The 15,648-nt window shown below is 35.3% G+C and overlaps 1 protein-coding gene across 9 annotated transcripts in view; it reads left to right on the top strand.

Moving 5' to 3' along the window:
* ASPH (aspartate beta-hydroxylase) overlaps positions 1–15,648 on the top strand; it is a 110,644-nt gene that overhangs the window by 50,792 nt on the left and 44,204 nt on the right. For all 9 annotated transcript variants that reach the window (XM_072924685.1, XM_072924688.1, XM_072924687.1 and 6 more), the window contains 3 exons: positions 1,412–1,465; positions 2,437–2,481; positions 11,977–12,018. In XM_072924685.1, coding sequence (XP_072780786.1) covers positions 1,412–1,465; positions 2,437–2,481; positions 11,977–12,018 — 141 coding nt within the window. The remainder of the gene's footprint in view (positions 1–1,411; positions 1,466–2,436; positions 2,482–11,976; positions 12,019–15,648) is intronic.

Below are 15,648 nucleotides of genomic sequence, written 5' to 3'. Positions count from 1 at the left end.
TACACACTTTATTCCTTTTTTGATATTGCTAAAGACCTTTCAGGTATGAAATTTTATAGCTTGTAAAACCTTTTTTTTTCCATTTATATTTATTAATATAATTAAAAAACAAAACAAACACACAGCAGAGAATAGAATTGTGGAACAGTTTGAATTAAAAGAAGTATTTAAAGATCATCTACTTTAATCTCCCTGCCATTTCTAGGGACATCTTATTCTTAGTCAGCTTGCTCAAAGCTCTGTCCAGCCTGACTTTAAGCTCTTCCAGGGATGGAGCATCCACTACTGTGCTGGTCAGCCTGTTCCAGTGTCTCACCATAAAGCATCTCCTTATGTCCAATCTCTATCCTCTTTTTCACTTCAAAATCCGATGTCTTGTTGCTACAGGCGTGAGTTAAAAATCTCTCTCCATCTCTTTTACAAGATCCCTTATTGTAAGGCTGTGGTAAGGCCTCACTGGAGTCTTTTTTTGTCCAGGCTGAACAGTCCCAGCCTGCCAGCCTGCTTTCCTAGGAGAGGTGCTCCAGCCCTCTGATCATCTTCAAGGGCCTCATCTGAACCTGTTCTAAGAGCTCCATGTCTGTACTAAAAACTCGGGAGCAGGATGTGGCACTCCGTGGGGGTGTCTGATGAGAGACTCCTGTTTAGATGTATCCACGGATGCAACTGGCCTTCTGGGCTGTTTTATCCATCAGAATATCCAAGTCATTCTCCAGGGGGGTGCTGTCAATCTCTTCTTCCCCCAACGTTTATTGATACTGGAGGTTGCCCTGATCCTGATGCAGGACCTTGTACCTGGCCTTGTTGAACTTCATGACATTCTTATGAAGTGCTTATTCCATTGCTCAAACTGCAGCTCTGTGGTAATTTCCCACATTGCTACTCAGAAAGGTTATGTTGTAAATTTTTGTTTGCTGTGTTGTTCTTGAAGAATTTTGAATGAGTACTGTGTTAAATCTAATTTAAAGATCCACTCTAAGAAGTTAAAAATTTTGTTAAAGATGTTTTTCTCAAATATGATTTTGATTGAGTCAGCTAGAGCAAAACGGTCTAAGCAGATTAGCCTGAGCACTGTGTGTAGGATTTGATGCTATATTTATTTAGGTTTTCTATTTTAAAAATGCATTATTGTATGATTAAAAGGAATAACATATATTGTTTCACTCAGACAACAATTGTAACTAAAATCCTTCCGGTGTGTGCAATAGAAGTCCTGCTTCTAGTAGGCAAACGTTTGGATGTGAAATGTATTTAGTACCATTTTTCCTACTCTTCAGTTAACTGAACTTGTTAGTTTGTAATTTAAGTCTTCCTTTTTGTTTAAAATTAATTCAATTGTGTGGCTGCTGGGAAATAAAAACAAAATAATGAATGTAATGTTAATAACTTTCAACACTTCTTTTCTACCTAGGAATAGAAAGTAAGCCAACAGAAGATGATGTGGTCATTGAACCAGAGAAATCAGGTTTGTATACTTTGTTTTCCCTGCATTTGTTACTTAAAAAAATTATAATTGGGAATGATAAATATTATGGAATAGGATTCTATGCTGCAATAAAAAGATATTCATAACTTTTTCTGCAGCTGTTTTCTTTCAAGGACAAACATATCTGTGTTTTTGGAATCTAGCATCTTGGGCTTTTAAATGACATATTTAGTGGCTTACGAAGGACTCATCAGTTTTAGAAGTCAAGAGTGCTTTTTTACAGAAAAAATTTGTATTGCTAAAAATGACAGTATTTGTTTATATGATTGAATTGAAAATTTCTTTTCCTTGCTCTGTTTTCCACCAGCCAGTCAGGAGTGCATACTCAGGAAAGAGAGTATATGTAAGGAATAAAGTGGAAAGTCCTCTTAGTTTTGAGCTCTTTATTTATGGGCTTCCCAAATCAGATAATGTATTTCCCCTCTTCAATTCTTCCTATTATTTACAACCAGCATCCTGCCTATTGTGAAGCTTTTTCTGGGCAGCCTGACTCCTTCCAAACATGCATGCAGACTTCAGTCTATTAGCAATGGTAGCACTAGGTGATGTGTGGTGATATGTCTAATTTAAACATACATATAGAAATAAAAGTAACTGAATTTTGAAGTCAAGTATTTCACAGTTACAGCTAGAGACACAGTAGGTATGTATGGATGTTTTCTAAGCCCATACTGTAGTAGCATTTGAAACTGGGATATGTGTGCTTTGGATAGTACAGTTTCAGAAACTTGAAGTATGATTTTTGAAACTGTGCAGTCCTACAATGGGCTCGTTGGCCTGCTTAAGTCCCTTGGAAAAATTTAGCCAAGGAAGAAATTTGCATCCCACTTCTGCAAAAGTAGTGTTACAGAACAGTCTTAATAAGTCACTGTGGGAAAAAAAAGGGGCGCCTTTTGTAAATATTCGAGAAGCAGTTGAGTTTGAATTATATTTACATTTTTTATTAACAGAAAAACCTGTTAAACCTGAAGATTATTCAGATGATGTTCAAGTGGGTAAGTCAATCTTGGATGCTTGTTTTTTCTCCTAAAAAAGTGAAGCTATAGCTACATGGAAATGAGTCATCAAATTACTTTGTGAAGGGATATCATTATTGTCAAAGTTTCTTCTTGGTTTAGAAGCAATAATTTTTCTGTTATATTTGATAAATGCCAATGATAGTTATTGGATTATATGAAAGCATTCCAAATAAACGGAGTAGTTTTAATTTAGAATTTATTTTTAATGAATTCAAATAGAGCTGAATACTTTTGAAAGGGAAGTACAATTTCAGGTCTCGATATGCATGTACTTCCTCTCCAGAGCAAGTGTCATGGACAATGATAGTGTTACTTCTCTGTGTGTCAGTTTGATCTGTTGGAATCTGACTGTGGCACATTCTTTGGACATGGATCTGGAAACAGGGACTGTTTTGCCATCACATTTTTCTTAGCATAACTGATTTTAAGAACAAGAGCACTTCCAGTTCTTCCATCTGTTGCCTGAGAGTAGTAGACATGGATTTTACCAAAACCATTTTTAGCTTAGATAAGTGGCTTCCAAATTCAAGACCTGTATATTGTTACATTTCTTGGAGTTAACTATTGCAATTTGCTAATTTGCTTCTTGTACCAAACTAGTTGTGTTGAGTGGAACACAGAGTTGTACCTCAGGGCAGTACATGAGAGAAGCTGCAATCCAAGACCTCTAACAGCTGTATGTTTGTTTTGAGCTAGTTAGCCTGACCCTCTTTCTGGGTTAGTTAATCTCTCTACTATGCAGGAGCTCTTACAAGATGCGGTGCCCAGAGAGTTCTGCATTGTTATTTTTTTGCCTTACAGTATTTGTATTTGGTTCTTAGTCATGCCAAAAGTATCCAGAGGAGTGAAGAAAACATAGGAGGCCTTTTGTGGTTGTCCAGTACAGATTGGAGGCGTGGTTTAGTTCATGTTTGAGTTTGTATGCTGAACCTTAGCTGAGGTGGTTTGAAGAGTTCATATTGGTGCATAATTGTGTTGTCTGCGAGGTCTTTCCAAGTAGTTTATCACAACAGCTATGTGATGTGTTGGAAAGTTTGAAGCCATAGCTATTATTTAATAAATGCATTAATTGAAAGGGGTTTGTTTCATAATGAATATGAAGTATTTTTAACCAAAGCTTATAATCAGTGCAGAAGCAAACAGTAGTTATCTTTGACAGTGTGGGCAAGAAGTTCAGCAAAGATAGTCTTCACTCAGTTTGTTACGCATTAGGTTGGAACTGGAGAAGAAGAAAAAATGTTTTCTCTCAGAAAAGTTTGCTGTTTAAAGTTAAAATAACAAAAAGGCCCTTACAGAACTATTACATAATTTCAGCAGTAGATAATTCCACTGCACAATGTCAGTTGAGGATATTGAGATGATTTCTTGACTTACAGATGCTATTTAAAAATAAAATTCAGAATAGAAGTGCCAACTTGAAATATTGGCATTTCGGGCCACATTTCTATCAGTTTTTGTGTTGTAATTTATGGCTCAGTGGTGCAGCTGTAAATTAATTTTTCTACCTTCACAAAAAAGAACTTAAGTGTTTTATATAGTAGTAATGGATTTAGAAATACACCATTTTGAATCATAGCATCATTTAGATTGGAAAAGACCCTTAAATTCAAGTCCAGCTTGAGACCTAACACTGGCAAGTCTACCACTAAACCATGTCCCCAAGTGTCATATCTACACATCTTTTAAATACCTTCAGGCTGAGGACTCCACCTCTTCCTTGTGCAGCACATTCCAATGTTTGACCACCCTTTTGGGGAAGAAATTTTTCCTCACACCCAATCTAAACCTCTCCTGGTGCAACTCAATGCTGTTTTCTCAAACTATCTTTTTCTACTTGGCTGAAGAGACTGGCCCTCACTTGGCTACAAGCTCCTTTCAGACATTTATGGAGAGCAGTAGGGTTCTTCCTGAGCCTTCTTGGCTCCAGACTAAACAACCCCAGGTCCCTCAGCTGCTCTTTATGAGACTTGTGCTGCAGACCCAGCCTCAGCTCTGTCCTTCCCTAGACTCACTGCAGCACCTCAGTGTCCTTCTTGCAGTGAGGGGCCCAAAACTGAACACAGGATTTGAGATACAGCCTCACCAGTGCCAAGTGGAGGGGAATGATCACTCCTCTAATTGCAGATGTATTTGCAAATAAGATGGTGGAACTGAACCTAGTTATCCACTCTTCTTTTGTTGTATTGTGATACTGAGAGACTGCTTGCCATTTTCAAACAGTGCTAGAATGAGAAATAGCTTGTTCTACTTTGAAATTGTAGGTATTTCTGAATAAATCTTTTAGATTGATTCTTTTTTTACCTGTGGTTGTTTTCAAAATTAGTGCAACACACCATTTAAATCACAAAATTACCTTGACATCTATTCTGGCATAGCTTTTGGAAACACATAATAGTAGCAGCACTTGAAGGAATTAATTATTTTCCTCTTTCCTTCATAGGGAAAAAGTGGGAGAATCAATCAAAATGTGTTTTAAAGACAGTTATTACAGTTATTAAAGACACAAGTAATTATTAGACATAGTAGAATGTTCATGATCCTTTGTTTAGGAAGTAGAAAATGAAAATAATTTGATCAGCACAAAATCTGAGCACTGCACTAACTTAAGAATCCTTATAATTTGTGTAGTTATGTGGGAACCACTCTGAAGGCAGAAGAACCAGTATTTATAGTTTTTTCTAAAAATCTTACTGTTTCAGCACATAAAATTCAAGTAGCTTCTTGGGAAACTGACAAAAGAAACATAGGACATGTTTATGTCAGTAGTTTTACTGACAGTGAATAAAATTTTATTAAATTATTAGTTCTTCTGCTATTAAGTATATTTACCTGTCTTTTTTTGATGTGAATATTTCAGTTTGAAAGCAACATTACTCTCAGATTTTTCTCTCAGATGATGACATCCATGTTTCCTGTGCTTCTTTCATATCTTTGTGATGGATGATTCAGTATAGGAGATTTTGTTGTCAGGAGTCTTTCTTCTTTGTTTGTGATTTTATTTCATCAGTTGTTCAAAGCTATTATTTCCTTTTCTTCAAGCAGTAACAAACATAACATCAGATAGTGTAAAAGAAATTCAGAAAAGTTACTATACAGTCTGTATTCTTTGGTAGTTCAAATTATATAATTGCATTAGAAGCATGATGGCACCAGTTTCTATCAGGTTTGGAGCAGTTTGGGTTTTAGCTAAAACATAGGAACTTAGTTTTTTGAAAAGAAAACGGGAGAGCTCAGAGACTGAATTTAGCTGTTAGGAGTATTCTCATATCACCAGGGAAGACACTGGGTGTGGGACCTAAATATGCTAGAGTGCAAGTGAAAAGGTTTTTGCTGACTTCAGAGCACATCACAAGAAAGTTCATACTAGTCAAGTACATCCTTAGGTATCTGTAAGTCCTGTTTTCCCATTCTCTGAGTTTACTTCTGAAATTATTGCCAACATTCTTTTCCAGATATAGGATACTTTAGCTACTGTTATAATCTGCACTTTATAAACTAATGGTTTGATAAACTAGCTTGAAATAGTACTGATTCAGATTTTCTGGCTAATCCTATCTTACACTGGCACATAAATTGCAGTGGTTGTGATAGAGTGGTACTTGTTGGACATAAATACTTGAGGGAGACATTGCGGGTTTAGGGAATACCGTTACTCTCTGAATTTGCTTGTATGTGTTTAGATTTAAAATATCTACAAGTTGCTCCACTCCTCCCCTTCACCTTGTATCCTTGACATTTTTATAACTCTACATTTATTTTACCAACTGCTGAAACCCCTTACATGTAGAGAAGTTTCCACTTTAGAACTTTGACCCTTCCTCATTCCCTGGCTCCTCTTTTCCAGTTGCCTTTGACTTTAACAAATAAAACCCGAAATCAAACCAACACTAAAAACCAAACCAAAACCAAACTCAAAATGTTTAAATGAATTTGTGGCATGGCCTAGATATTCTTTACAGGGTAAATAAAGTGCCATATGGTAATAAAAAATTTACTGCCTAGAAAAATACTTAAAAGTTTGTTTCCCACCTTATACAGCAACTTTGTGTATATTCATTAAGGTAGCTCTTAGAAATTATAGCTTATTCATATTAACAAGTCTGCTACAAAGTTGCATTTTTTAGCATTTAAGATTTTTGTTGTTGTTTTAGAGGAAGTTGTGTTTTGGTTGGTCCTTTAATATAGATTTCCCCTTATTTTTTCAGATACTTAAAGCTTCAAAAGAAAAGTCCCTACATCAGGAGGACCAGTCCTAACCATACGCTACAAAAGGGGAGCAGATGGTTGAAATAGACCTTATGATGTAATTACCAAGCAGTTCAGGGTTTGGGGAATGAACACTAAGATGTTGTAAATGGGTTTTAGCCAACTGTCATTTTAGTAAGCATTTTTAACACTTGGATGTTTAGTTTACATTCCTGTCTGATATTTTTTTTCCCTTGGTCAAGTTTAGCGAATTCATTATTTTTCTTCTGTGTTTGTGACAGAGTTACAGCTTAGAGCTGCATTTCATGTACTGTTTAAGCAACTGTTAATATTCTATTTATAACATAGCAGCAAGTACATTTTTTCAGATTTTAATATATATCTTTTGTTGTGGATTCATACAGTATGTACAGAGCAGTTTGGTCAAATGAGACATATGATGTTATGAATTTTTAAATGTTTCATAACTGCTGATATAGAATACAGCCTAATTACATTTTATTAAAAAACACTAATCGGGCACACACTATGCTGTGAAGTTTGACTTATATCTCTTTGCACTGATGTTATGTCAGCAGTTAACTACATGAATTTCAGGTGATTTTTAAAATACCTAACAAGGTATAAAATGTATACTAGTAAAAGGCCAAATTACAAAATTAAATTTTTCAAAAACCCATTACGTATGAATTAGCACTTTTTATTTATGATCATCTGATTTTTCAGGCAAAAATATCTAGAGACTAGATGCTAGCCTGACAGGGAGTCAGTGGAGATTGCAACGAGACTGAGTTGCTAGAATAAGGCTGAATTCAATAAAATTATTCCATTTTGATTTGCCTACCAATATAATTTTCTCAAAGCTGGCTTTAATAAGCTTTATGTTCAGTAAAGTAAATTATTTTAAAAATAAAATTTGCATAAACACTTTATTTGCAAAAAGTACTTTGGAAATTCAACCTTAAGAAAAATATGATGTCAGAATTTAAGACCTAGGTTTGAATGCTCTTAAAAATGGTACATCTGAAATTTAGGTACTGTGAGTGATTTAGAATTTTAATGTAACAGGTGTGCTTTTTACCTGTTCTGTGCTGCTGTTCCACAATTACGAAGACATATTTTATTCTTTGATATTTTGCATGTGTTCCTTTTTGGCTCAGGAATAATTGCTGTGATTTTAGGAAGATGCCAAGCCTGTTACAGGAGCTTAGGAGACATAAAGTAAGATGAATTTATAAACAGAAAAATCAATTTGGTAACCCTAACACTTGGTTACCTTTTGGTTTACAGGAAGACTTTCAATTTCTGTAACACTGTTTTGAAGTCAGGGTTTTAGATGCTTACATTTGTAGTGAAAGGGGCATCATATATGCTTGCCCTTTTTTTTGGGTTTGGGATGTCAGTAAGACTCCACGTGTTACATTTGATCAACAAATACAGATGTCCCAAAGTGATATCTTTAGACTTTTCAGGAAAGCAATAATACACTTAGACTGTGATGTGTTTTGGGATGGGATATTCTAGTAAAATTACCTGTGATTGTGAATTGCAGAGCAATAATTTTTACAAAGCCATATTTTGTGAGGTATCTTGGGAATTATTTTAGAATGGTGAATGGAAGACTTTTTATATAACAGTGGCAGCCTATTTGTAGAATTATGGGACTGTGAGAGTATATTACGCTGTGATTGAATTCTAAGTATTTTGTAACTGGGTATGTGATTTTATGTGCTTCATGTTTACAAAAATATGCCAAGCTGAGCAAGGTCAAGTGGACTGTTTAAAATATGTATATTTAATCCATTTTAATGTTTGGCTGCAATAAAACACAGAAGAATATCTTTGTCTTTCTAGTGTCATTATTTATTCCTAAATGTATTAAATATTAGCTATAGGGATAAATATTTGAGTCAGCCACTAAGTAATATTATTCTTTAATTTTGAATTTGAATATTAAAAAATATATTTGAAAGTATTATTTACAAGGAGCAAGTAGCAAGTAAAATAAATTAATTTTCTTTCTGGCTGCTGTTATGTAGAGAAAATGGGCAGTAGTCTAAGGTCTGTGTCATCTATAATTGTGTCGTGATTGTCCTTTCGGAGTATTAACATTCTGCAACCAACTAGGCCTGAATTTTTTTTCATGAAACATCATTTCTGTTTGTAATTTATAATGGCTGAGGTAGCACTTCTTAACAAATGCAAATGTCTGGGAAAGTGGTATATCTGTTTTGTATACAGAATATTATGGTTGTGGTCCATAGTTTAAATCAGAAATCTAATATGGTCCATGCACTTCTGAGAAAGCAAAAATCTTCCTTGACCTTTTCAGTTTTCAAATACCTCCAAAGCTTTAATGATCTGGTATTACTGAATAGTAGTTTAAAAAAAAGTCAAAAGATTACCTTTTCCTTAATATTTTCACATTGCTACATAGCCTCTTGTTGTATGTCAGTTAATCTATGAAATCTTGGCTTCAGTTGCTTTTTTTTTTTTTTTTTTTGGAAATCACAAGAATAATACCAGTAAGCAGAGTAGAATACTAAAGTTGTATTTTAATACTGCCAATTTGCTACAATTTTAGTGACTTTCTAACATTCTCTGTAATTGAAAAGGTACCATATCTTGGCACTTCTTTCTAAGAAGTAAATGGCTAAGATTTGATATAGGAAAGATGCTGAAAAATAAAAAGATTTTACTGAACATAATTTGTAATTTTACATTTTTCAAAAATTATGTATATGTAAATAAGTTGTACTGTGCATTTATACTGTTGATTGAGATTCCTGTAAAATCTACAAGGTCTGAAACACTTCTTTAATTGTGACTTGGATAATTCTCATATGCCATCAAACATTTAGTTGTATTGTAATATGAAAAATAAATTTCTTCTTCCTGGTAGAAACTTTCTTGGGAATCCCTGGTGCCTTCATTATAAAGTGATAGCACTCCTAGCCTATAAAAGATTAGCTAAAGCTCTTTTGTCAGTGATTTTTCTTCTTGAATTATTTTGCTGGAAATGAAGACATTGAATAAAGGATAAGAGTAGTTGGAAGAGCTAAGGTTTTTTTTATTTGTTTGCTTGAGCTACAATTGGTTTAAGCTGATGACAAAATAGTCTCAAGGTTTATTATCATATCCCTGACTTAGAGAGAGCACATTTTCAAGCCTTTGTCAGAAATAGCATAATTAAAACCTTTTGCACCATTGAAATATGCTAGGGATCAGTGTGGAACAACAAAGCAATATGTGCTGAATATGATGCTGAAGTGAGTTCTTAGTGAAGTGTCAATTCTTAGCTTCAGAGCTAACAAGATCAAGTTGTGATGAATTTCAAAAGCAGCTACATAGGAGGAGAAGTGGGAGTATTTAAAGATCATTGGAGAGACTTTGGTGAAGTCAGTTGCAACTAATTTAGCAGAAAACAGGCTGAAAATAGTCTGAGAGTTTGGAAAACTGATTCTAGTGCATAAATAGAGAGCTGGAGAGCTGGAGGTTGTATGTTGCATGAATCTCAGGAATAAAGAAATGTGAAGCCAGACAAGAAACGGAAGATAGGAGCGGGCTTTAGAGTAAGGAGGTCATATACATTGTTCTCCCTGTAATGGCAAAGAACTTGCAGAAGTAACACGGATGTCCAAGATGTGTGGAGGTGGGTTATCCAGTGACCTAGAATGAAGCAGAGAGAAGAGGCCAAGTGAGAATCTCAGGTGTTGCTGATAAAGGAGAGGATATGTGAAAGTGGGTGGCTAACTGGCATGATGTGTCACGGTAATGGGAGGTGGTAAAAATAGAAATATGAGTATATGAACTGGTTTGTGTGAAAACTGTAAAAATAAACTATTATTTCATCTGGGACTGCATTATTGCTCTTTAAAAATGTAGTGTTTTGGATGACATATGACCATTTTATTGATTGTGTGACATGTGCAAAAAAAATAAAGAAGCCGGGGTTTTGGGAAATACTGCACAATGCTTTCAATAATATACTACTACAGTAATAATTGTTCCTAGTATGTAATTGACTCTATAGATCTTTTGTCATTTCTTACAATTGAATTGACAATCTAGATCCCATGATGTAATTGAAGAGGTGAATGACTTTCAGTGTGATCATATTTATTTAATTTACCATATAATCAAATTAATGCTCATTCTGCCTTGTACTGAATATAAATTAGAGTTATAGTGTCCATACATTCAGGAATAGCAGTTGTCAGCCTATAGTAAAGGGTGAAATTACAGTGCTAAAAAATTTGATTTCATGTGTGTGCATAATCAAATTCAATGTTTTTCTCTATTTTAAATGTTGTATTTGTACTATAATGCTTCTGATCAGTCAGCTTAGAAAACAGTAAAGACTGAGTATTAAGATAAGGTGTCTTTATGTAAATTATTTGGAAATTAAAGAATATGTTTTTTATTTATGTAAGAATACCTCAAATTAAAAAGTATATGTTAAAGAGGACAGTAACCAGCTAAAAAGGAAACAGACATCCCTGTTTAGTGTTCTCTAAGTTTATTAGGAGGAAATATTGGAAGCTTATTGGGAAAAAATTGGACATGGAAATAGAATAACTGTTAGAATTGTGAGGCATGATGCTTTTTATGTTATAGAGTAGAGCAGGAGCAAAAAGTGTTTAGAGGGGGGAAAAAGATTTTTATGTATCTACCACCTTCATGAAATACACATACATGATTTTTGTCCAGGATTTAGTTTGTCTTTGCTACAGACTGGCTTAATGCTTGGTTAACATCTACCTCTGCAGTCAGATGTTTGCAAAAAAACTGTTGCATTGTTTTAGAAGTTGTGAAAAGACAAAAGCTTCCAAGTGCCCAAGTCACTTCTAAAAATGAGACTTAAGTTCCAATTGATTTTATTTTTTTCACACTTTAAACAAATGTATGTATTAAGCTAGTGTTTCCAATATCTTTTAATTAGTGAACAGATTTTCCTTCTTGCAAAATAGCTTGCATTGTAAGTGTATACAAAAAAATATATTAAATATCTAGAGGAGAAATTTTGTGAAATGTTTTGTGATGGAAGCAATATTGTAATATTTGAAGCATCTGCAGGGAAAGACCTTTTAGGTAACTGTATAGTTCAGAAAATAATCTAAGGTTATTTTAAAAAATAAAAACTAAACAAAAAATCTTGTTGATTCAACTGTGTTTTGAGTATAAATTGTAATTTTCTTATATCTCTTTCTTATTGTAAAATGATAACAAATTTATTTCAATGAAATTATATTTTTAATGTTCTAGGGAAAAGTGAAAAAGAAACTGAACAAGACAAAACAGAAAAAGGTAAGTCTGAAAGTAACATTCTGTTCTGAAATTCAAAACCATGCTTTCTGGGAGGATTGATTTAAATTAGACTAACGGCTAGTGAAGCTTTGCTCCTGTACGTCTCATGTACATAAACTGCAGTTGAATAAACATCTAGAGAGCGTGTACTTTTATAGGTAAACACTTGGTTGTTTCCAAGGCTGGCATAAATGTGCACCAATCAATCTTACCTGGTTACAGAATGGAAAGATAGAATTGTTTAGGTTGGAAAAGACCTTTAAGGTCATTGAGTCCAACTCATAACCTTACACTGAACCATGTCCCTAAGTAACACATCTTTTAAATGCCACAAGGACAGCCTGGCGACCTTTTCAGTGATAGAAGTTTTCCTAATGTCCAATCTAAATCTGTCCAGGAGCAACTTGAGGCCATGGCCTCTTGTTCTGTCCCTTGTTACTTGTGGAAAGAGACCAACCTCCACCTCACTACACTCACTACAATCTCCTTTCAGGGTGCTGTAGAGAACAATAAGGTCCTTCCTGAGCCTGCTTTTCTCCAAACACCCCCAAATACTCCCAGCTGCCTCATCAGATTTGTGCTCCGTTGCCTTTCTCTGGACACACTCCAGCCCTTCAATGTCTTTGTTGTAGTAAAGGGCCCAAAACTGAGCACAGGATTTGGGTGCAACCTCACCAGTGCTGAGTACAGGGGGACAACCACTGCACTGGTCCTGCTGGCCACACTAATGCTGATAGAAGCCAGGATGCCATTGGCCTTCTTGGCCACCTGGGAACAGGCTGCCTCATCAGCTGCTGTAGACCAGCACCCCCAGGTGCTTTTCTGAAGAGCAGTTTTCTGGCCACTCTGCCCCAAGCTTGTAGCATTGCACTGAGTCGTGGGATGGTTATGGCAACTCCTGCTGTTTAAGGACTAAAATGTTCAGTGTCATACTCCTAGAGTAGTATTCTGGAGGTCAGAGTTCCACCAAGCTCTCTCTGCATCTGTGGGCAAGAGGCCATGTGGGCTGCCTGGCCCCTGGAGCTGGGTTCAGCACTGCCAGCTGTGCTGTGTGAAGAGACAGGTGACATGCAAATCAGTCCTTATTGACACCATGATTGCCTAGTCTGTCTTAGGTTAGGTAGGAAGGTGCAGAGACAGATTAGATGGAGAAGTCAGGTTTTGCTGAAGAGCACTGCTCTGAATCTGCTCTCCCTGCAATGACATTTGTTCTGGCCCCATGTGTTCCCTGTCACTGGACAAAGCTTGCAAAACCGCCTTCACTGGGATTATGTCTGGTTGCTGACAATGCCCAGAAACCTCAGGGCCTGTGCCAAGGGATTCAGTAGCTCTACTCCTTTGTCATTCTGTTTCCATTTACTGTGTAGCTGTTATTTTGTATTTGAGTATTTAGAAATACTGCTTTTCCAATATTTTGCTACGGTTTATTTGGTTTGGATTTGTATATTGGTGGTTTAAACATAACTTTCTAGGACTGGCAAACTTCAGACATTTTATTTAAGTATTAAATATGTCACATGTAAGCATTACATATAAAAAGTAAAAAACACAACCAAAACAACTTGGAAAGCTTGGCAATTATGCCTACATTTCCATTTATTGGCAGGGAATATCTTACTGCAATGAATCCATTTCCTACATACTTGATAGTAGGAAAAAACTCACTGTTATGTGCTGCTTTTACAGACCTGTTAGAACAGTATAATAAAATTATGTACAAGAGCCATCCAGAGTAGGTAAAAAGCAGTCATAGGCAAAAACACCAGCTTGTGTAAGATACATACTATTATACAACATTACTCATCAGAGTCTGTACAAGAGCTTTAGGATATGAAAGTATGACAAAGTGGAGCTACTTTCCTTTCCTACCCTAGGTGCTTTGTGGTTGTTTCTTTCTAAACAGCAACTAAATAAATGTCACTGCAGATTACAGAATTTCTATAAGATGGAAAAAGGGATAGTTTTGTTTTCAAGGTTAAATTGATAGAATTTTTCATCCTATGAGAAAAACAACCCTGCATTTTTAATTAATTTTGTTTATGGGTACACTGCTTGTGTGATTTTCATACAAGCTGAATTTTTTTTAACTTTTTTCATAGTTTGAACTGTTTTATGTTTCTACTTTCAACAAAAGTGGTTAGCTATAGATGTCTTAGTCACAGGAAGTGGTATAAGGTACTATTGAATTTGTTTAAATTAGGCTAATAAGATGCAGCAATAAATTGATGAGACATGTATTATAAAATATACTGTACTGTGACTGATATATGTAAGAAACTTGGAAATCTAAGGAGTTGGGAATTTGAACTTCATGTTTTGCTTGGGTTAGGATTTGCTTCTGATTCTGAGAGTACATTCTCATGTGCCTGTCTGCATTTGTTTTGTGGTATTTGGACATACACACTCTAAAGAGCCTTCTGTGCAGAAAGTATTTATAGCTTAGTGTAGCTCTTACCTCTAACAACATAAATATTTTTTCCTGCTGCAGTCTTCATAGTACTTGGTTAGCAAAGTGTCCTAATAATTATGTATATTTTAGTATTCAACTATTTCATCAAGTTTATTGAGAGTCTCACTGAAAATTATTTGATATTAACAAAATCCCCCTCTGGAAAGTTCTCTAAAGAAATAAAAATAAACTCTTTTCTAACATACAGTTACTTCAAGTTTTCTCTGTTATATTTCATTAAGGTGGATTCTTCATCTTATCCATAAGCATGCAATCAGACTTTATATTTAAACAAGTAATTGAAATAGGGTGGGTATTCCAGGTGAATATGAGAACTAATTCTTTAAAAGGTTTCATAGGTAGTACAATGCAGGACATACATTCCACATCCATAAGGTGTCTTTCTGTCTGAGGTGATTTTAATGGGTTTTTTTGATCACATAGAGTGAAAAAAGGAATATTTTTAAATAAGAAGCCTAATTTTTCTACTTTGATTTTTATTGGACATATATTAAATATTTATTTATATTGGTGAACAGATATAAAAAATAATTTTCAGCTATGAACATGTTTGTTTCATACAGTGAATTTCAGCATAGGTGCTATTGTTATAAATAATAATTTTCCCTTTTCAAAACTGATAAAGCATGACGGTAAAAATGAATGCTGTTTGGCTGGAACACCCAGCTGCATTGCATTAGGACCAGAAGTACATGTAAGCCAGGCTTAGGACAATGTCATTCCACACATGGCCCTGCCACTTGGTGTCATTTTGATAACAGGTCAGCATTCACCACTGTTTACTCTGGGTGTTTACCTTGCAGATATGTAGGATTCCACTGGGATACCAGTAGAGATCTAGTCTGAGGAGATTAAAGTGCTGTTCTTCTGACTGAATGTAGGGGTTTGCTGCAGGGTAATATCAGTTATGCCCTAAATTCCACTGGGGACAGAGCTCTGTTGTCTGCAAAAGGAGCTTACACGGTTAGCTCTCCTCCAGCATTGTCTCCTTGGGTTATGTGGGCTGAGTTGCACCCTTGCAAGCTCTGCTTATAACAGTATACATAATACCTATTGATTTGCAAATTTGATACAGGTTACAATTAAATATCTGTGAGCTGTGTGCAGAATGACCAACACAGAAGTGTAGTTGTCAAAGTCCAAAACTGCTGCATGATGCC

The sequence above is a fragment of the Taeniopygia guttata genome, chromosome 2 (assembly GCF_048771995.1).
Source record: "Taeniopygia guttata chromosome 2, bTaeGut7.mat, whole genome shotgun sequence".
Lineage (NCBI taxonomy): Eukaryota > Metazoa > Chordata > Aves > Passeriformes > Estrildidae > Taeniopygia > Taeniopygia guttata.
The sequence above is the reverse complement of the archived record's forward strand: the minus strand, read 5'-3'. Positions and strand labels throughout refer to the sequence as shown.